Raw genomic sequence first — 21,446 nt, forward strand, 5'->3', positions numbered from 1 at the left:
GAGACACAGCTGTATCATCCCTGCCCTGCAAAGGTCAAGGTTTTCAGATACATGTGGGCACACACACACACACACACACACACACACACACACACTGCAGAGTGGCCCAGCAGTGGCTCCCAGTGTTGGTAAGTTCAGAACCATGGGAGCAGAAGAGAAACCCGGCCCATGTTGGACACTGCCAGGTAGCACAGGCAGTGGCTGCAGGCACCTGCCTCATAGAACACATTGGACACATGTTTATGGCATGAGCAACTTCTACACAACATGCACTGAACAAAGTTACACGTATACACACACACACACATACACACACCTGTACGACTGTACCTAGATACAGTAGCCACAGGCCACATAGGCACACTCATCCTACTGCTACTCTCTGGCCCTTCCCCCACCACTTTGCCCCTCCCACTACACCATTGGCCAGATTATATTGTCCATCCATGACCCTGCCCCTCCCACCACACACCATTGACCAGACTCTATTGTCCGTCACACTGCCACACCTCATGCTGTCTAGAAAGGCAGAGGTTCACCAGTCATCACCTCCATGGCCTTGTCTTTGGTGGCTTAGCTGTACTCACTTATCTTCCTGCTTTGAGACTTGCTGTTTACATGATAGTAAGAAGAGGTATCTTTTGGGGGGGTTGCAAATCTTCAAGGGTGTGGGCTCAGACTTTCAAGCACATCTGTGTAACCCTTGAAGGACTGGGAAGCCTTATAGAGAAAGAAGCCACCCAGCTGCACGCTCAGCCATTGGAAACACAGAGAAAAAGGTCTTAGTCACTGTCTTTATTGATAGGCGCTCAGGTCAGAAGCAGCGAAGAATTTCTCAACTGACCATCCTCCTCCCTTACCTGCCCCATCCAGGAAGGCTGGCCTGCTCACTTCCTGATCCCATTCCTTCTCAGAGGAAGCCCTGGACTGGCCTCAGGCCCCACACATGCCTACGTTTGCAAACTTCCTCCTTCTGGGGTGCTTTGCATTCTCCCTGGCCCTTGGCTTCGGACCTCTTGGCCCCCATTTTTCATGAATACCTTCACCTCCAGTAGCTGACACAGAAACCACCCACTGAAGGGGCAGGGTATGGGCTGAACCTGAGGTAGGGTCACCTCCTCTTTGTATCCTTGCCACTTTGCATCCTTGCCACCTTGCATCCTTGCTACTTTCTATCCTTGCTACCCTTGCCACTTTGTATCCTTGACATGATGCATCCTTGCCACTTTGCATCCTTGCTACTTTGCATCCTTGCTACTTTGTAACCTTGCTACTTTGTATCCTTGCCACATTTGCAACCTTGCTACTTTGTACTCTTGCTATGTTGTGTCCTAGCCACTTTGTAACCTTGCCACTTTGTATCCTTGCCACTATGTATCCTTGCCACTTTGTATCCCGAGGCAGCCCTGTTGTGGCCAGCAGTAGCTTCCCCAGCAAGACTCAATTCCCTCCCAAATTCCAGCAGACTGGCGAACTGAGGAACCCCATTCTCGTTATGATGAGGATACTGAGGTGCAGAGACAGAGGGTGTGGCCAAGTGGCTTGAGGTGACTAGAAGATCCAGCTTTCTCAATGTCTGGATTTGTGGGTTCCCTGAGAGCCCTGCCTCTCTGCAGGGTAGGGCGGGGGTTTGGGCAGAAGCTCCAACCTCTCCAGGGCCAGCCTTGCTGGACCCAGAAGGACCATCTCTGGGAAGGGGAGGATGAAGTCCTGAACCAGCTGGAACAGTGGCTACTCCCTGACAACAGCCCTTTAGTCTTCACATCAGCTGGAGCCTTGGGAATACAGAGGATGGGAGGTCTGACCCACCCAAAGGGCTTATCATCCCTCCCAAGTGTCTTGAGGAGCCAAGCCCATTCCCAGGACTCTATCATGGCCTGTGCCCCTCTCACCAGCCCCATGCACCCTCCAGGGGATCCTGGCCACGTGTCTTCTTCAGATTCTGCCTGAAGCCATCAACACTGCAACTGAGCTTAGCCTAAGGGGAGCAGGAGGTTGGCTCAGGATCACCACCAAGTTCTGTTCTCTCCTCCCTCCTCTCCCATCCCCCACCCTCTTCCTACTACCTCATCTCCCTCTCCTTCTTTCTCCCTCTTCTTGCCTCAGGCTGCTGCATGGTGTCTGCCCTGGGGACCAGGTAGCTGACCTGAATAGCCTTAATAGGGTGAGTCAGATCTCCGGTGGCCTGAGCCTGTGTGGTGTGCAGTCCCCTCAACCCCATCACCACCACCAGAGAAGGAATACAAAATTAGAAGACGAGTCAGCTGTAGGCCCCAGAGGGGCCCAAGCAGTAAGAACCCCTGAAACTTGGTTTCATTTGCCTTCTGGAAAATTCTTCCCCTCATGTCCAGGAGCATAGAAGGCCCAGTGCTCAGAGGCTGGGGTGAGGGTCTGTAGGACACTGGACTGTCCTGCAGAAGAGGTAGGAGGCCTGGGCATGAACAGATTGGCCGAGACCACACAGCAGCATGGGGAGGGCTCACCTGGGTCCTAAGCTGTGGCATCCCACAGCGCCAACTAACACTTCCTTTAGGTTTCAGCCAAGTAAGCCCCTGGCTCACCCGCATCTCTGATTTCCCAAGTCCTGGTATATCTCCTTGAGGGCCAAGACACAGACTGATCACCAAGATATCTTGTTTCTTGGCCAGATGGCCCAAATTCTCTTAACTTGGGCCCTGATCTGAAAGGAGAGTGATCCTGGTAAGGATTCCAGACCCCTCTTCTGACAGGGCCCATCCAGGCTCAGTTTACCCATCCCTGAGTCAAAAGAAGAAAACAAGGCCCAGAAAGGGTAAATGACCGGCCAAAGGACACACAGCAAGTCCTGGCACAGTGGCACAGAGTTCAAGCCTATAAACATTCCATCACTGGACCCTGGTACCACAGCGGTCCAGAGAGGACCAGGACAGCCATGTACATAAGGTCATTCTCGCTGCTGCTCAGATCACTGCATGTGGGTGTTCGAGCCCCGAGGTCAAGCCCAGCTTCTGCTCTTTTCTGAACCACGCTGGTTCTTTGAAGGTCCTTACAGATGGCTCAGTGTGCTGGCCTTGTCCCCAGCTGTGGCCTCCTGGGGCAGAAGCTGCTGCTCCTTAGCAGTCCCTGTGCAGGGCCGTGGCTGTTGTCCACTAGTGCCAGCCTGTGCGATCTGACTGAGCCTCCCGTTCATCTCCTGCCCTCTCTGCATCCTCCGCTCCTCCTCTTCCCTTCTCTCTTCTTCTTCTTCATCCTCCTCCTCTTCAGTCTTCTCTGGAGGTCCCGACCCTGGCTCCTGGCTCCGAATGCGACGTGATGGTCTTAGCAGGATCCTGCGAAAGCCCTGCTTGAAGCGGTAGGAGAGGAAGCCGTAGAGGATGGGGTTTGCGCAGCTGTTGGCGTAGGGCAGCGCCACCACCAGGAAGTAGAGGCCGAAGAAGGCGGGCTCCTCCGGCAGCGGGCACACCACATTGACGATGTTGAGCAGATAGAAAGGCATCCAGCAGAGGACGAAGAGTGCCACCACGGCCACCACCATGCGTGTGACCCTGCGCTCAGAGCGGCGTCGCCGCTGGCATGCGGGTGCCTGTACCCACTGACACGAGGGCGCCCGCACCCGCCGGGTGGTCGACCGCACCTTTACCACAATGAGCAAGTAGCACAAGCAGATGACCAGCAGGGGCCCAAAGAAGCCCAGTGCGGCCGTGTAGATGATGAAGGCTGTTCGCCAGGCAGCCGCTGGCTCTGGCCACTGCATGTGGCACGTGCTCATGCCCCGGGGCACTCCTGAGAACACAACCACAGGCAGCACCACCACAGCCGAGGCCACCCAGACAGCTGCACTGACCGTGCGAGCCACTGGTGCCGTGCGCCAGCGGGCTGAGCGTGTGGGGTGCACCACAGCCAGATAGCGGTCCACACTCATGACGGTGAGGCAGAAGATGCTGGTGAACTGGTTGATGCCATCCACGGCCATGACCAGACGGCACATGAGAGATCCGAAGGGCCAGTAGGACAGGGCGTTCTGAGCAGCCAGGAAGGGTAGCCCTAGCATGAAGAGCTCATCAGCCAGAGCCAGGTTGAGGATATAGACACTGGTCACTGATGGGCTGGACGTGTGCCGCAGGACCACGTAGATCACCAGCGAGTTGCCCAGCAAACCCACCACGCACACCACCAGGTACACCAGAGAGATCAAGATGCCACTGACAGCCAGGCCTGTCAGGCTAGCGCCAGCGGATGTGTTCCCCAGGGTGGTATCCAGGGGCCAGGTCGAGGATGCGTTCCCAGGGTCCAAGGTCGTAGGCTCAGATGAAGGATAGGTAACAGTGGCCATGGCTGAGATGAGGATCAGTCAGCAGCCAACCAGCCCTAACCTACAGAAGGAAGAACAGAGTTTAGTTGTGACAGAGATGCTTTCTCTGTGCTACACTGGACACCACTGCCACTTTGAACTTAGAGACCTACTATGTGCCAACTCAGAGCCCGATGAGCATCTTGTGTTCTCTGCACAGCCCAGGAAGGTGAGGGGTGCTATTCTTAGTTCTCGGGTGAGACCCTCAACACACACACACCCAAACTCCAGGGAAAAGTTGATATAGTTGTGTCTTTTCTAGCAGAGCCCAGAACTTCCCTCAGACTTCCAATTCCAAACAGAATGGCAGTGAGTTGTTGGCATCTCCTCTCCTGGGAGTCAGAGCCCTTGACATCTCCCAAACTCTGGCCATCCCATGGGGTCCCCTACCTACAGCCCTACCTGAAGGGGTGAGTGTGAATGTGAGTGGGTGCCTGGACCACTCCTCCTCCTCCGGGACAGACTGGTGATGAGAAATCTGCATCTGAAGCCACATCTCCCAGGTGCAGGGCTGCATGCAGGGCCCTGCAGCTGAACACTGGATGCAGCAGGAGGATGCAGCAGGAGCAGCCATTTTCTGGCACTTGGTGAGGTCCTGTGTGCCTGGGCCTAGGGGACCCTTCTGGGCTCCCCTGCTGGACTCAAAATCTCCTGAATCACCGCAGATCTGCCAACACTGGACCGTTGCCACTACTCCCACCTCTCTCTCTCACTCAATCACATCGTTCACCAATGAGTGAGGCATCAAATGAGTCAGAAGGACCCAGAGTGGGCAGACTTGTGAAGATGTAGGCTGCACCCTGGGGACCTGGGAAATGGAAGCCCTCTGGCCTCCTCCTCAGCAGGTTACTGCTCCTAGAACATCCAGGTACAAGGCTAAGAGCAGTCCCTCCCATGGGCCTGACCCTCTGCCCCATCTCTTCCCCAGCCAATAAACCCCTCTTCCCACCCCACTGGTTGGTGCCCTTGGATCCTGGATCCGCTGCAGAGTGGGCTGAAGGGGAAGTCTCCAGGCTAAGAAACTGCCCTTCTCACTCCTGTATTTAACTCACTCTGGGTCTGGACCCCTCCACTAGAAGCTGAGAGTGCTTTAGGTTTCCTACAGAGCCTCTGGATGTAGGAGGCTCCTGGGAAGGGGAAGCACCTAGCTCCCAGCATGCTCCTGAGGAGGAGCATATGTGACAGTTCTGAGCACCAGGCTGGCGACAGGCTGGCGATGCCAAGAGTGGCAACAGACCCTTGGCTGAGTGCCAAGGTGTCTCCCTGATACACTCCAGGTTGCCCAGGTTTCTGGCAGCCTCCAAGCTCCTGGCTCTGTGAGCTCCAGAATGTGTTCCTCAGCCCACTGCCCCCTCAGCTCTCTTGAGCTGGGTCTAGCGAATCTGGCCAGTGGGCTGTGGGATTCTGTAGTGTCCTCACAGAGCTGGCAGCTTCTTGTTGAACCCTGACCCCAGAAGACTTCAGGAAAAGCTGGTGTCTCAGAACTGACACAACCCCTGTGCCTACAGTGTGTGGCTTTCCTGTTGTCCTCACCAACTGTCCAGGAACTAAGAGGAGTATCACAATCTGGGACATAGACAGGAAGAAGCACTTATAGGAGGACCTGTGACCAATCATCCTAGTTTACAGACTGCCAAACTGAGGCCAGGCTAGTGCAGGTCCCTGACTCAGTATTGTGATGGTTTCACTACCCTGCTGGCTTAAGCAGAATTTGTCTGGCTGCTTGTGCTCTTGAACTCTGGACCATGGGCCCAAAGCCTCAGCCCCACAGGAGCCTAGAGATGAGCATTTAAATTCCTGGAACAAAGCCATGAATCTCAGAGTCTCAGGGTTTTCAAGCCCCATAACTTGAATCAGGGAATACTCCAACTCCAGACAGCTGGAGTCAAACCATCCTAGGTGAGGAACTTTGGGATCTAGGACCTTACGGTTCTGCTCCCGGGGTGGGGGTGGGGCACCCCTACGTCACCTGGCCACTCAACCCACTTGCTTTACACAGTGCCTCTTTATAGCTTTCCCATGGGGTGGCCAATCACAGGTGCCCAGGATGGCAGGAGAAGGGAGAGTGGAGAGCCAGGCAAACCTCATTTCCTGGCTTGAGACACAGATGCCCTCAGGGAAGCCCAGAGTGTGCTCCAAGGATGGCCCCTCCAGGCTCACATAAGCACATTCATAGCCTGCAAAAGCATGTACACACACACACAAACACACACACACACACACACACACACACACACACGTACACACACATGCATGCACACACACTCACAGGAACACAGCTACCCAGCCAGACCCTCCTCAGACTCGGAGGTGGAACATCCCTCCTGGTACCCTGGCTCCCCTCCAAGACACCCTCCTTGCAGTCAAAGTTGATGGGCCAGGCAGGTGCCAGAACAGAGAAATCACAGCTTGTCACTGAGGGGGGAAACAGACCTGCAATTTCGATGCCGTCTTTTCTTTAAGGTTCTGCGATCCTATGCCTGATCTAATTCCTCCTTGGGAGGGAGGGAGGGACTTTGCCTCCCTGTCTGGTTTATCTTTGGCATGAGCTTGCCTGAAAACTGGGGGTGGAATCTCCTCAGAACTGTTCAGGAGGGGAGAGACACACAGAGAGGGTGAGTGAGTACTCCCAAGCACCACAGCAATTAAGGATGGCCCCTCGGTCATGCCAGGTACTCCTCTCACTCAGCACCTACCCTTTCCGAAGTGCTTTCCTTCAGCACCTAGCCTAGCACCATGAACTTAGTAAGTACTAATGGAAACAAGCAAGCTAAGCAGGGAGAAGTCAAAGGAGCAAGGCTGGGGCAGGTGATGAGGAAGGAAAGTTGAAGCTCAGAGAAGTTAAGTGACTTCTACAGGGTCACCCACCCGGTGAGTGAGAAATCCTGTCTGTCTCCTGGACCATGCTGGCTTCCTTAAAGGCCTCTGGTTGGAGTTGTCAAGAGTCAGGACATCCAGGGACAATGTAAACTGAGGACCCCTGGCTGGCTCTGCAACGCACCTGTGCTCTGCACCCCTGGACCTTCCCCGCCCCCTCCCGGCAAGGGGCTGGGATTTTATTAGCCAGCAGTGACTGACATGAGCCATAGGCCCGGAGCCTGACCCTCAGAGCCACCCCCTCAAGCCCTGAGCTGAGAACTTAGCCTCTGCTGATGCTATGCTGTGTGACCTTGGACAAGTCACTTCTCTCTGGTTCCAGACTAGACTCCTCCTACTTTAATGGAGACGTTCATTCCTACCTTACAGGGTTGCTGCAGAGGTGGAGGGGGCTCTTCAGAGGCACCACTGCCAGCTTCAAGGGATGCTCGAGGCCCGGGAGGCCAGATGGTAGCTTGCGTCTGGTTTGGTCCAGTTCTGACATGCTGCTGCACAGAGGCTCCAAGACTCTGGAATGATGGCACAAGATGCTGAGATTAATAGTCCTTCCTGCCTTCCAGCCCACACACCAGAAGCCTCATTGCTTTCTGGAACTCCCTACCCTTTGCCAGCCCCAGACTTAGCCCCAAATTCAATCTGGTTAGAGATTCCCAGGTATCCCACCCTCCAAGTTCCCATGACCTCAGCTCTCTTACCTGCCCACTGGGCAAGAACTCCCTTTGTAGTTGCCAGGCTGGTTAGCATTCTGCAGCCAGGTACCACCAGAGCACAGCCAGCTGGGGTGCCACACGGTGCACACTCGTCCAGCGTTCGTGGGCGTGGACCCTTCCTAGGTCCTTGGGGGCCACGTCAGCCCACGTCGCCTCTCCCATCTGGTCCTCGGCCCTGACTTGTCACCCGCACCTGGTACGTCACCCCCCATCTCCAGGACACGTGGAGGGTGCCGGACACGGGATGGGGGGTCTTCGGATGGCACCCAGTTGGGGGTGGCAAGAGACACTTCTCAAGATGACAGAAATGTGAGATAGCAGGGGACATAAGAAGCCAGAGGAAAATAAGGAAAGGAGGGGGAGGGTCGGAGGTGGAGAGAGAGAAAGGAGAGGGAGAGGAGACAGTGTGTGGGTGGAAAGGCAGAATGAGGGGGAGTAAGGAGAGATGCCTAGCAAGGAGCAGGGACAGAGGAGCGAAGAGGAGAGGCGAGAATAGATGGACTGAGGAGCAGGGAGAGATGCAGAAAAAGGCAGGGACAGAGGGAGGCAGGAGGAAGGAGAAAGAGGGGGTGGTGGGGACAGTGACAGAGAAGGATTGTGCCACAGATGGTGACATAGAGAGCCAGCAGACGCGGGGGGTGGGGGGAGCAGGAGGGTGCGGGAGGGGCCGGGAAGAGGAACTGAGCACCGGACAGCAGGTGCCAGACTGAGGGGCCGCAGGTTAGGGGCGGAGGCCAGGCCGGGAGAGGGAGAGGCAGATCTCGTTACCGGGGAGATTTCAGCCACCCACGCTGGCCTTGGCTCCTGCGGGGACTTGGAAAAAAAGAGGGGAGCAGCAGAGAGAGGGAGCTGCCTGCCAGAGGCAGGACAGCACCAGATCCCTGGGACGTAGTTACCCATAAGGGAGGGGGCTGCTCAGCGGAATGAGGAGGAGAGGGCAGGGTGGGCTCCGAGATGTGGGCTCCGAGCCCACATATCCCTTGTGGAGGATTCTAGGAGCAGCAGGACGGGTCCAGGAGACTGTGATGCTGGGGTCAGTTGGATCTGGACAGAGGAGCAGAGAGATGGTTTAGAAAGTAAGTATTTTAGGCTTTGAGAGCCGAAAGTCAAAGGTATACACCGAGGAAACAAATTCTCACTCTTAACTGATACACTTTGAATAATAACAACTGCCCTTGAAGACAATTGTTCATAACACATCAGCTGATGCGCTCCCTGGGAGGGGGAATATGTTGCTTCATTGGTGCATGAAGGTGGTGGTCCCCAGCATCAGATTCCTCACAGGTGCCTACCTATATAAGCCATTCTTTCTTGGCTTGTAAACTGCACAGACTAAGTAGTAAACTGTGGCCATCTGTGGCTGCTGTTGGTCTAAAACAGACATGAGCTCTGAGCAGCCCTAAGGGTCCAAGGTGGTGGTGGGGGGGGGACTTCTTGGTGCTGTGTTTCTCTGCTCTCAGCCCTGCGTGATGCTTCCCAGTCACCTGCTGTCCACTATCCCTGTTGCCCCCTACCCACAGATTCCCTTTGGCTCTCTAAGCTCTGAGCTTATCAATTTCATTCATTCATTCACTCACTCACTCATTCATTCATTCATTTGTCCATTCATTCTCTGACACCATTGCCTCCAGCCTGGGTCCAGGTTCTAGGGATAAAAGGAATGGAGTTTACCCCGGGCAGACAATCCACACCATATCACTAAAGAGAGTCCAACCTTAGCTGGGACAAAAAGGAATTGGGTACAGGGATGGAGCTGGTAACCATGAGGCTGGGTGAGGAGCTGGCTTCTCATCAAGCAAGGATCTAGGTAGGGCAATCACAACTAAGCCTCGGGGTACTTATGGTCATCTTGGGATCTGGTCCTCTCAATCTGGGTGAGCAGGGAGCTCCTGAGAATGGGGCAGGGGTCTGGACCTTAATTTAGGTTTTCAAGGTTCTTTCACTGCTGCAGGAGTCACACCCAGGGCAAGGACAGGAGCAGGAGGCCAGGCAGGAGCCTCAGGGTCTTCGCACAGGCTTTACCTGCAGCTAGAATACTGATTTTACACCATCCCCATGTGGGGGGCAAACGATTATCTGGTTGACCCCAGGACAGGGAGTCTCACCCTCAGATGTCCAGAGTCTGTCCTCGCAGCTGTGATTTACTTCCTGGTGACTCATCTGAAGCTGGGCATGGATTTTCTGTATTAGACTGTCAGTCCCCCAAGGTCAAGCTCTAGACATGGTTCCCAAGGAGGCCCTGGGTTGGCACCAGCCTAGCACATAGTAGGCATTCGACCCCATTACAAATGAAAAAGGATGGAATATGGATAAATGGGTGCATAAAAGGGTGGACACATGGATGGTTGGATGGATGGATGGTCAGACAAATGGATAGACAGATGAATCGATAGATAGATGAATGGATGGATGGGTAGATGGATAAATGGATAGATGCATGGACGGCCAGATGGATGGATGGATGGATGGATGGATGGATGGATGGATGGATGGATGGACAGATAGGCAGATGGATTGATGGATAGGTAGATGGATGGATGGATGGACAGATGGATGGATGGATGGATGGATGGATGGGTGAATGGATGGATGGATGGATGGATGGATGGATGGATGGATGGATGGATGGATGGAAGGATGGATGGATGGATGGGTGGATGGATGGATGGATGGATGATGGATAAATGGGCAAATGGATGGATGGATGGATGGATGGATGGATGGATGATGGATGGATGATGGATAAATGGGCAAATGGATGGATGGATGAGAGATGACTGAACTCATGGAGTTCGTGGGTGATGGCCTGATGAATCAGGAGTAGCAGAGGGACAAGAAGGGACACCTGGTTCCTGAGGGCATGCTAGAAGTTAGCGAGTGAGTGGAAGGTGTATTATTGTATTGGACCAATTCTGCCAGCAAAAGTGACCCAAAGCTCCTGTTGAGCCCTTTCTCTGGTAATCCAGAACAGAGAGGGGAAGGTATAGGTCCACACCTAGAGTTCTGGGAGCAAGGGACAATGCAGATCCAGAGGGACCCCATCGAGATGGCCCTGCCCTGGAAATCTGAGGGTCTAGAAGCCTGTGGCTCAAAATCCCAAATCCCTGACTTCCGGCTGGGCCTGGCCCCCAGGGCTGTCAGATCTGCTGGGGTCCTGCAAAGGCTACTTGGCTGGCTTTCCCATGTGATCTTGGCCTTGGCAAAACCATGATGGTGTCTCCACCCTCACAATAGAGGGCTCCCATGGCCAGCAATGGTGCCATGAGACAAATAGTTTTTCAGGAGCCCAGACACAACTGGAAGCCAGGAGTATCACCATGGGGCCAGGGAAGGACCTAGCTACTGAAACAAGTCTGTCTTCTAAAACATGAGATGACTTTCTGACCAACTCTCAAACTTTCTCACTAATGTCCCCATTAAGGATATCTTGGGGTTTGTCACCCTCTGCTGGCTCCTTCTGGAGCTGAGTCTCAGGTCTGCTTTGTGCTTTGTACTGACTGTGTGACCTCAAATATGTGTCTGAGCCTCTCTGAACCTCATTGCCAGCTCCTACTTCATAGGGTTATGCAGATAACAGAATGAGCCATCCTACCCCCACTCTCACCCCACACACACTGCAGCAGCTCTTGTGACCCAGTGACTTCTAACTTCTGAGCTCCTGCTTGTGAGGGAACCGAGGACCATAACGTTGGACAGTGGAACTCTGTCCTGGCTCTGTCCCCAGCCACATGACTGTAAAACCCACTTCTTGGAACTTCAGTGTTCTCCTTCAGCAGAACCACTTGGCTGCCAGGCACCTGACCTCGGTTGGCAGGAGACAGAGAAGAGGCTCATGGGATGCCCACACACCCCTCCCCTCTCTCACCTGGCTGACTCTCCAGAGGCCTCAGCAGTCTTCACAGGATTCTAAGAATGCCAACCCCACCCCCTGCTTTATCACACTGATTTTCTCTTTTGAACAAAAGATACTTGAAAATCAAGAAGGACACTGTGACCTTCCCTTCTCAATTTGAAAGCAGGGGCTGAAGGCCATGAGAGGAGTCTCCCAGAACCCGGAGGATCATAACCCACCTGCTTACCAGACAGGGCTGGGGAAGGTTGGGCCTGTAGAACCTGCTTTCTGTTTAACCCTCTTCTTCCCACAGGACAGCTGCTGCCAGAGCCCATGAGGACGTGAGCATCCCCCTCCCCCGCCCCCCATGGGGAAAGTGATCAGGGAACTCTCCTGTACTGTCCCTGCTGTTGATTGAGTCACACGCCCTTCTCCCTTTAATCTGCTCTGTGTCAATTTTATTCTTAGCCCAGCCCAGACCCTTAGACAGCACAGTGAGACCAGCCTACTCAGGAGGCACAGGGACTCTATTAAAATGCTGAGTCACAGACTGACTGCTTGAGGCTCTCCCATGGCCACCTGTCACTCCTGACACTGCCACAGTTCTTAGTGTCGCCCTTCCCCTCCCCCACTGACCTATCATTGCACTTTACCCCTTTGCCCCCACACACATCTCCCCTTCCCTTCCCACAAGCTTAGACATCACCTGCTCTGAGGCAGGCTTCCTCCCCTGGGCCTCCCTTTTCTGTCTGCAATGCAATTATTTTTCATTTCTGATTTGCTCTTGTGTTCTTCAAGCATTATTCGCAAACATGTTTCTGAATCGTCTTGTGCTAAAAAGGTTTTAAACGAAGAAGGCACAGCCATCCTCCAACGGCCCTTCCCTAGTTTGTCTCAGAGGCAGCTCTGACCTTTAGTTGTGTTTATGTGCACACATCTTCCGAAGCATCCTTCTGCCTTCTCTACACCCCTACCCCCACGCACAAACGTGGTGTGTTTGAGAAAGGCTCTCATTATGGAGCCTAGAGTGATTTTGCACAGTTGATCCTTCTGCCTCAACCTTCCGAGGTCTGAGCTCCTAAGTGTTGGCCACCCCATACAAAAGGCATTTTAAATTTTTCCTTAAAAATACCCAACAACCTTTTTTTTTGATCCTTTGCGAGTTTCCCATCATGGACCCCAGTCTGGCTCATCTCCCCACCCTCTCATATTCACCCTTTGCCCTAGCAACTTCCCTCTCCCCACACCAAATAAAACACACACACACACACACACACAAAACAAAGCATAAAAAAATCTCACTATGGAAGCTGCAGTGTGTCACACTGTGTCCCACAGTCTATCCCTCCGCCTACCCACGAATCTTCACTTGGGAATGTTCACTGCAGTGAGTCACTGGTCTGGTTCAAGGTCCCTGGCTTCTGTGACATCAATATTGGCTCCTCCCAGTTTTCCTGTTGTTGCCATGTGTTGTGGAGATCTGGATCGGCAGGACTGGCCCTTTCACACACACACCAACAGTTCACAGATGATGTAGATGTTGGAGTGGACCAAATCAAAGTTCTAGGTCTAGGCCTGGGTGAGAGCTAAGCTGGTCCGCCCACCTGCTCTCCCTTATCCATACCATCATGGGGAGCTCTCCAGCACTGCTCTGGCTAGGCCACCCAATGAGGCCATCAGTAGGATGCAAGTAGCTCTCCTGCTCTCAAACCCTCTGCCATGCCTACAGAGGGAGCTCCACTGTGATACACAGGGATACACTGTGATACAGTGGAGCTGGGGATGAGGAGGGTAGCACTCTTCCAAATGCTGCAGCCTGAGAGGGGCTGGGCCAACTCTCCTGCTCCCTGTCCTGAGGCCAGCTTTCCTGACTGCAGGAGGTGGTGAGGAGAGTTCAGGAGAGGGCACCACCTCTGCACCCAGGCTACCTTCCAGCAGATGAGTGGAGGGGTCAGCTCTCTCCCACACCCCTGCCCTCAGGGCCAGCTCACCCTCATCCCTGTCACGAGGGCCAGCTTCAGTGTGCCTCGCTGGGGAGAAGTATGTCCTACTCTCCTGAGTGTAAACCGTTTACTTTATGTGGCTGAGTTTTTGCCTGCATATATGTCTGTGTACCACATGTATAGCTGGTGCCAAAGGAGGCCAGAAGAGGTGACCAGATGGTTGTTATGAGCTGTGTGTGTGTGTGTGTGTGTGTGTGTGTGTGTGTGTGTGTGTGTGTGTGTGTTGGGGGGTAGAGTGTTGGGAACCAAAACGACTTCTTTCTTCTGAAAGAGCATTCATTGCTCTTACCAGCCAAGGCATCTCTCCGGCCCCCTCTACAGCAGAGATCTTGATTTCTTACTCCCTCCTATCATTCTTCATTCTTTCACTTGCTTACTTAAAAAAATAAACATATTCATTTTCTGGGGCTAAGAATTTCCACATGACCCTACAGTGCTCTCTTGCTTAGGAGGCGTGTAGCCTCCAGAAAGTGTGTGTGCCTGGAGACAGTTAATGCCTCGCTGTCATGGACGGGCAGGGTGGGTGTTGCATTCTGTCCCTGAGTCACTTTGGCTTAGCTCATGGACGCCATCTTTCTTTTTGATCTTAGACTCCCTTCACTGTGCCCATCCCCAGTCCACAGTCCACGCATATTACAAGAGACCTCCCTCCGTTTTCCTCTTTCTTGTCTCTGGCTGTTCTGAGGCAAGCAGCTTTCCTCCACCACACCCTTCTCTCCATAGCCATGGATATAAAAGCAGTGAAGCCAGCTGATTATGGATGGAAGCTTCTGGAACCACAAGCCAAGATAACACCGTTCTGACCCTAGATTATGCACTTCAGATATTTTGTTGCTACCACACCAAAAGAGGGGGGAAAAATCACACAGGAAGGTTGGTTCTGAGAAGTGAAATGATGTCTAATGATAATTCTTGACTATGTGGTCCAGAAGGCTTTAGAACGTGTTAGTGGGAGGAATCTGAAAATTTGACATGAGCTGGTAGATCCCTGGAATGTTGTAAGCAGAGCTGGTTAGGGCATTCTGGTTGAACCTCAGGAAACTGGAATGCAATGGAGATATTATATGGAACCATGAGTAAATGAAGCCTTAAAGCCTTCCCTCCCTGTGTGGTTTTTATCACCGTGTTTTATCTCAGCAATAGAAAACTTAGCTAAGTTAAATTGGTACCAGGAGTGGGGTAATTGCCGTGACAGAACTGACCATGTTGTTTTGAATAGGATTATGGAAAAGCTTCAGAACTTTGGGCTGCAAAAGGCGTTGAGTGTTGAGAGCTCAGTGAGCCGTTCTGTAGGAGCTTGGAAGATAAACCTGTTGAAAGCAATGCAGAGAATGGATGCCCAACTTATGAAGTTCAGAGGGAAGCAGATTGCTGGGCTATTTATGTGAATAATCTTTGGTTCTGCTCAGGTTCGGCTAAAGAATTAGCTGTGATTAAGAGACAGCATTATTGAGGTGAAATCTTCTGGAAAGTGTCTTCTGGGAGTCAGCACACAGAATCTGTGTTCCAGAAGGAGCCAAGATTGTACCTTATGCTGGCAACCAAACTTGATAGTGCAAGAGTACCCCCAGGTGGTCCTGATTTTGAAGACACAAATGGGTCATGAAGAGCAGCTGAGATTTGGCACTGTGTAGCCTGACTGGAGTCCCTGAAGAGAGGCCAGGAGAGGCTATTGGTAAAACTGCAGCTCAGTTGCAGCAAGAAACCTGTGGTGGTCTGGATAGGAATGGCCCCATAGATTCATGTGTTTGAAATCTTGGCCCATAGGGAGTGGCACTATTAGGAGATGTAGCCTTGTTGGAGTGGGTGTGGCCTTGTCGGAGGAACTGTGTCACTATGGGAGTGGGTTTTGAGGTCTCATATGCTCAAGCTATACCCAGTATGGCACACTGTCTTCTGCTGCCTTTGGATCAAGATGTAGACATCTCAGCTCCTTTTCCAGCACCATGCTTACCTTCATGCACTTTGCTTCTTGTCAAGGTAATGAACTAAACCTCTGAAACTGGAAGGCAACCTCGATTAAATAATTCCCTCAACAAGGGTTACCATGGTCATGATGGCGCTTCACTGCAATAGAAGCCCTAAGACAGAACTCGAGCATTTTTGAAGACACACGTACCATGGGGTGATCACCAAGAGCAGCAAGAGCACTGGGGTGTAGCCAGACGGAGCCTAGAAGACAAGCTGTGCATGCTACAGAAGGCAGAGGAAAAGCAGTGACCCAAGCCCCTTAGAAGAACCCAGAAGATTGTGAGTGATCCCAGGTAATTGGACAGTTTAGGTTATTCACACTTTTGGAGTTTGGTGTTTCTTTGTTCAGATTATGACCATGCCCTGGTTCCTCCCTTTTGAAGTAGAAAAGCATTTGATTAATTTTTTATTTGACAGGAGCCCACAGACGAGAGACTTTGAATTTTAAAAGACCAGATTTTAAAAGAGACTGGCTATTTTAAAGAGACTGGACTTTTAAGTGTTTAAAAAATTTAAAGACTCTGGAACTTCTAAAATTTGGAATGTTTATATTGTAATGTCAATATTAATGTGTGGTTGTAGGGAAGTACAATCAAGGAAAGGTTATGGTTTAATGGTGATGGGTTTGTGTGTCAAGTTAACAAGAGGTCAATTGTGCTTGCTAGTTTTATGTCAACTTGATACAAGGTAGAGATATTTGAAAGGACAAAAAAATCCCTCCATAAGATCTGGCTGTAGGGGATTTCAGAAGTTGTTGGGAGAGGGCCCAGCACATTGTGGGCTCTGTGTTCTATAACAAATCAGGCTGAGCAAGCCAGTAAGCAGCTTGCCCCCATGGCCTCTGAATCAGCTCCTGCCTCTGGTTCCTGCCCTGCTTGAGTTCTATCTCTTATTGTTTTTGATGATGAACTGTTCCATGGAACTGTGAGTGCATAAACCCTTTCTCCCCAAGTTATTTTTGGTCACGGTGCCTCGTCATAGCAATAGAAACCCTGACTAAGACAGATGTGGACAGAGTCAGTGCCTGTGAAGCTTCTGACGGGAACATGAATGCTCTAGGAACTAGACCACACACCATTTATGTTTGCTTATGTTTGTCCAAGAACCTAACTCTGTTTTCCCCATACCATGAGACTTTGTGAGACTCAGCTTCAAGGTGGCTGACTGACTAATCTGGCAGAGAAAGTTTTAAGGAATTTCAGCATTTAGGTTACAGCGTGGTTATTGCTAGCTGCTTTTAGCCATGTTGATGGTGAGAACAGAGAAGGATTTGAAAACCTTGCAGATTGCTCAGAAAAGGAATGGTTAAAGTTAACTCGAAGAGGAGAAGTAGATTGCTAAAGAGACTCACACCATTAAAAGGATAGCTGGTGTAATGGCACACGTCTTTATTCCCAACCCTGAGAGGCACAGGCAGGAGAGAATCTCTGTGAGTTCAAGGCCAACCTGGTCTACAAAGGAAGTCCCAGGCCAGTTGTGTCCGTGCAGTGAGAACCTGCCTCAGAAAACAAAAAACAACAACAACAATAACAAAAACAACAAAAGAAGCCAAGACCTTGTATCTGACCAGTAGGAAAAAGTACTTCAAGGCCATCTCAAGAATTGGTCAGACCTCAGCCATTGGCAGTGTCTATACTGTTAATGTAATCTTCTAAAAGACTTTCCCAGAATTCCTTTCACCATGCTCATCAGCCACAGTCATGGTCCACAGAGACAGTGGCAGACCTTCTGTCGTTCATACGACGCTGGTTTTGCAGCCACAAAGAGTGGAAGGGTTGTAAGATCACGGAGGCAACCACGCAGATTCCAAAGAAAATCCTGGGAGGCTGGGGACGGGGTTGTGTCTGGGTCAGCCCCAAGAGTCCCCTCTTGTGTGAAACTGGGGAGAAAGGTGAAGATGCTGTGGAGACCAGGCCAAGCTGGAGATGCCAGAGACTTGGAAGAGCTGCCAAGGGAAACCATGAGCAGTGAGCAGAGCCAACCCAGGAAAGAGGCAGTGTGCATTAGAGCCAGCAAGGCCAGAGCAGTGAGATATGTGCCAGGACGTTCACATCATGACACCGTGTGCCCCAGATGCAAAACATGATATACAGGATTTGACATTTGACCTGTTGGGTCTTTGGCCTCACATCTTTCTGTTCTCCTGCTTAACCATGAGCTTTTCTACCAGTGCCTAAATTCCAGAAATAGACTCTGAGACTGAATTACTTCTTCTTCTTCTTTTTTTCCAAATGCAGATTAGCAGCATAGCTTTATTTTCTTCAGCAACAAACATTGAAGCACCAGACTAAATGGCCCCTAAGTGCCTGAGGATCAAGTCAGGAAAAAAATATTAGGCCCCCACATTTATGCAGTAGTTACTATTTCTAGAATCTTTTCCCTAGGGAAAAATATATTGCTTAGGAGGAGATGGAAATAAGGTCAGACATGGGTCCCCAGCCAGACTTAATGGGAAACCGGGGGCCCAAAAAGCTGTATGGTGTTTACCACTAGGGAAAGCTGGTCAAGAAAGTTGATGATGGAAATTCGGAGGAGTCGAGAATCTTCCGCGATCCAGCGTACCTCCAGCAGGCAGCCGCTCACTTTAAGCTCCTTCCCTACCAGTCCTCGGTGTGGTTCGACATCTGGAACTAGGGACCCACAGGCGATTTCTGCCTCCAAAGAGGTCGGGAAAGGCACGAAGAGGGCAAATCTACGATATCGGCTTCCAGGCCTTTGGGTTAAAGGCACGATGCTTTTGCTGGGATTTCGGGAGGCTTCCAGTGCTCTTCCAACAGGGTGCGCTCCACTGGGAATAACTGCCTTTGTGCCTGCATTACCAGGACAGCAGCGGCTAGTCGGACCGTAGGCGCCATCTGCAGTGTGGCTTAAACCTGTGTGTGCTGTCTGCATTTCTGCTGCTGTTCCTCCTTCCAACCCACCTTCACGTTACCAGCCCGCCGCCTCCGCCATTGCTGCGGCCCAGAACCCACCTTCGGAATTACTTCTTGAATTAATAAATGGCTAAGCCACAAGCTTGGGCTTGTTCCCCGACTAACTCGTAACTCAATTAACTGTTTATTCTATTTCATGAGTGCCACACGGCTGGCTACCTCTTCTCAGTTTCATAAATCTGTCTCCTCCGAGTTCAGGCAAATATCCTCCCACAGCAGACTCTATCCCAGAATCCTCTCTTCCTGCCAAGACTCCCACCTCCTACTTCCTGTCTAAGCTAATAGGCCAGTAGCTTTTTATTGACAGGTGATGCTCCCACCCAGTGCACGAAAGAGTCTCTCTACACCCTGTTCAACCCAAAAGAATAAGAGTGTTTACTGTGTGGTGTTATATACTTTTGAGTTTGTCAATTTGCCTGGACTCTCAGTTTCAGTTTGAACTTTTGATCAATATTAAAATTGTTGAGACGTTTGGAGAAAACCTCAGTGCAGTCCGGGGTATGAACAGGGCAGCCGTGTTGAGTAGACTGGTCGTCTTCTGCAACCGTCTTTATTTGGAGATTAAGTGTGATCTAAGGAAATGCATTAGGTGTCAAACTGACATGGGCTGGGACTGCAAAGGTGAATCTCAATTATCAAGTTGATTGAATTGAGAGACACCTAGGAAATTCATAAAGAACAGCCTGAGTGTGATCATTTCCAGAAACGACTAGATAATGGAGCCTCTGAGTTAACCACTGATTTAACCCCCCGAGAGTCTAATTTCAGACAGACTGTTGGGAAGTGGAACTGCGGAACGTACGGCGCAGGTCACTCAGACCGTGGTTCGGAAGGGTAAACCTTGGTCCTGGCTCTTTGTTCTTTATCCGTTTGCTGGCAGATTACAGAGATGAGCAAGCTCTGCTCCACCATGTCCTTCCTACATGGTGTTCCAGCCTCGCTACTGGCCTAAAAGGGAAGAATTGACCAACCACCAACCAAAGCCTTGGAAACAAGCCAAAGCAAATCTTTCTTCCCTTAAATGCTATATCTTGGCTAACTTGTCCCTGTGGAGGGATTACCAAGTAAGATCGAATTCACATCTTCCAAACCCAGTGTGGCTCTTCACCCTGGCTTTCTTGAAGCAGGCTCAGAAGGTTAACTGCTCCTCAAGCAGGCTCTTCAGTGTCCTAAGCCATCACTGTCATCGACAGCCTACAGTGTCCAGATCCAGACACCCACCCCCCAGTTCCAGGAGATGGGCTTTCTCTGTGTCGTTTTGATCTGCACCCCTCCCCGATCCTTCCCTCTTCCCATCATGCCCTGAGGTCTAGCCTTCACCGCCCTCTGCTCTATAGTTCAACTACCAGGATTTGAGGTCATAGCTGTCTCACAGTTTCTCTGCACACAGATTTTTTTCTGTTTCTTCTGTCCTCGGTTCGTGGCCACCTTTCCACAGGGCCAGGGTATAAGGACTTAGGGTATATGTACCATCCCATGGTATACCAACCCTGGATGCACTGACCCTCAGACCAGAGCTCTTCCTTTCTGTACAGAAGATTCTGATGTGTGGAACAAATCACAAGGGCAAAGGTATCCACGTGTCTGTCTCTCCTGACCTCCGAGCCCCTGGTGAGAAAAGACTGGGCCTCATCCTTCTCTGTGTGTGCAGTCTTAGCACAGAGGAGTGGGGACACAGGAAGTGAATAGAAGCCAGTGTTCTTCTATGCCTTGTGGCCTTTTGCCTTCCTGGGGGTCCTCTCATGGCATCTAGCTCTGCCTCGCCATCTGCAGGACCCTTTATTGTGTCCTTTACTGACATCCCATGAAGCCTGTGTAGAGGCAGGTGGGGGTGGGGAGACAGAGCAAAGCCGCAGACATCAAGGTTCTCCAGACTCAGAGCCTGCAGAGGAGCTGTGCTGCTCCCCCTCATGATCCGGGATGGCTGGGCTCATCCAGGCCGCTCTCCTCACTCACATTAGTAGTAGATGGGGCAGTCAGAGGGGACTCAGCTGATGTGGCACACACAAGATGGATCACGGGCATGGCTACACCTTGGTGGGCAGTAGAAACCTGCTTCAGCAGGATGGCAGATTATGGGCATGGCTGGTTCTCTCTCTCTCTCTCTCTCTCTCTCTCTCTCTCTCTCTCTCTCTCTCTCTTATATATTCTTTTATCCATTCCCTCATTTGTGTCAATCACTCAGGAGGCAGAGGTAAGCAGATCTCTGCAAGTTCAAGGCCACCCTGATCTACAGAGCAAGTTCCAGAAGAGCCAGGCCTATAAAAAAGAAACCTTGATCTTGAAAGCAAAACAAAACAAAACAAATGACATTATAGCTCTGGATGAGAACCTGAATCAGGGACTGAGTGGCTATGTTGACAGAGCACATGGGACTGAAAGCACAGGGGACAGCTACACAGAGGGACCACTTCCCTGTTCTCTGCTGACATGGGGACCTCCTATATAGCCTGTGAGCTCCTGAGGGCACGGTGCAGCCCCCAGACTCCATGACAGTCTGTCAGATGAGTCCCGGCTCCAGCGAACAGCAGATCTTAGGATGACACTTGGGGTGGCACAGTCTGTGACACACGATCCTACTGAGACTTCCCGGTGCATTTGGAGCGGGGACTGAGAGAGGGAAAGCAGGAGGCATCCTGGGAAAGACGTCACTGCTGACCAGAGGAAAGGGCCAAGGCTCAGCTCAGGAGGGGCAGTGCAGTTGGGGGCTTGAATTAGGGGACCCTAGGATGACAGTCATCCAGGCTTGACTTGTGAGTGTGGACGTGAGATGGTGGGGCTAAGAGGTCC

General features: G+C 51.6%; 1 protein-coding gene and 1 pseudogene across 4 annotated transcripts; both read right to left on the reverse strand.

Annotated features, from left to right (window-relative positions):
- Positions 1 to 780: 780 nt before the first annotated feature.
- Sstr3 (somatostatin receptor 3) lies at positions 781 to 13,132 on the reverse strand. 4 transcript variants are annotated; one of them, XM_011245531.2, is made up of 4 exons: positions 13,052 to 13,132; positions 7,903 to 8,961; positions 7,570 to 7,716; positions 781 to 4,352 (listed from the first exon to the last, which is right to left on the reverse strand). In XM_011245531.2, exon 4 carries the CDS (start codon positions 4,310 to 4,312, stop codon positions 3,026 to 3,028), a length of 1,287 nt encoding a protein of 428 aa, XP_011243833.1. In that variant the 5' UTR covers positions 4,313 to 4,352; positions 7,570 to 7,716; positions 7,903 to 8,961; positions 13,052 to 13,132; the 3' UTR covers positions 781 to 3,025. The 4 variants fall into 4 exon arrangements, with proteins under 4 accessions (XP_011243833.1, XP_006520733.1, NP_033244.2 ...); NM_009218.3 differs by lacking the exon at positions 13,052 to 13,132 and having other exon boundaries at positions 782 to 4,352; positions 7,903 to 8,112; XM_006520670.4 differs by lacking the exons at positions 7,570 to 7,716; positions 7,903 to 8,961; positions 13,052 to 13,132 and adding an exon at positions 6,764 to 7,535.
- On the reverse strand, positions 17,952 to 18,698 carry Gm6723 (predicted pseudogene 6723; annotated as a pseudogene).

Source organism: Mus musculus, chromosome 15, assembly GCF_000001635.26.
Source record: "Mus musculus strain C57BL/6J chromosome 15, GRCm38.p6 C57BL/6J".
Lineage (NCBI taxonomy): Eukaryota > Metazoa > Chordata > Mammalia > Rodentia > Muridae > Mus > Mus musculus.

Bases quoted from the DNA above. Each gene is read 5' to 3' on its own strand.
- Sstr3 (XM_011245531.2), bottom strand. From the start codon at position 4,312: ATGGCCACTGTTACCTATCCTTCATCTGAGCCTACGACCTTGGACCCT.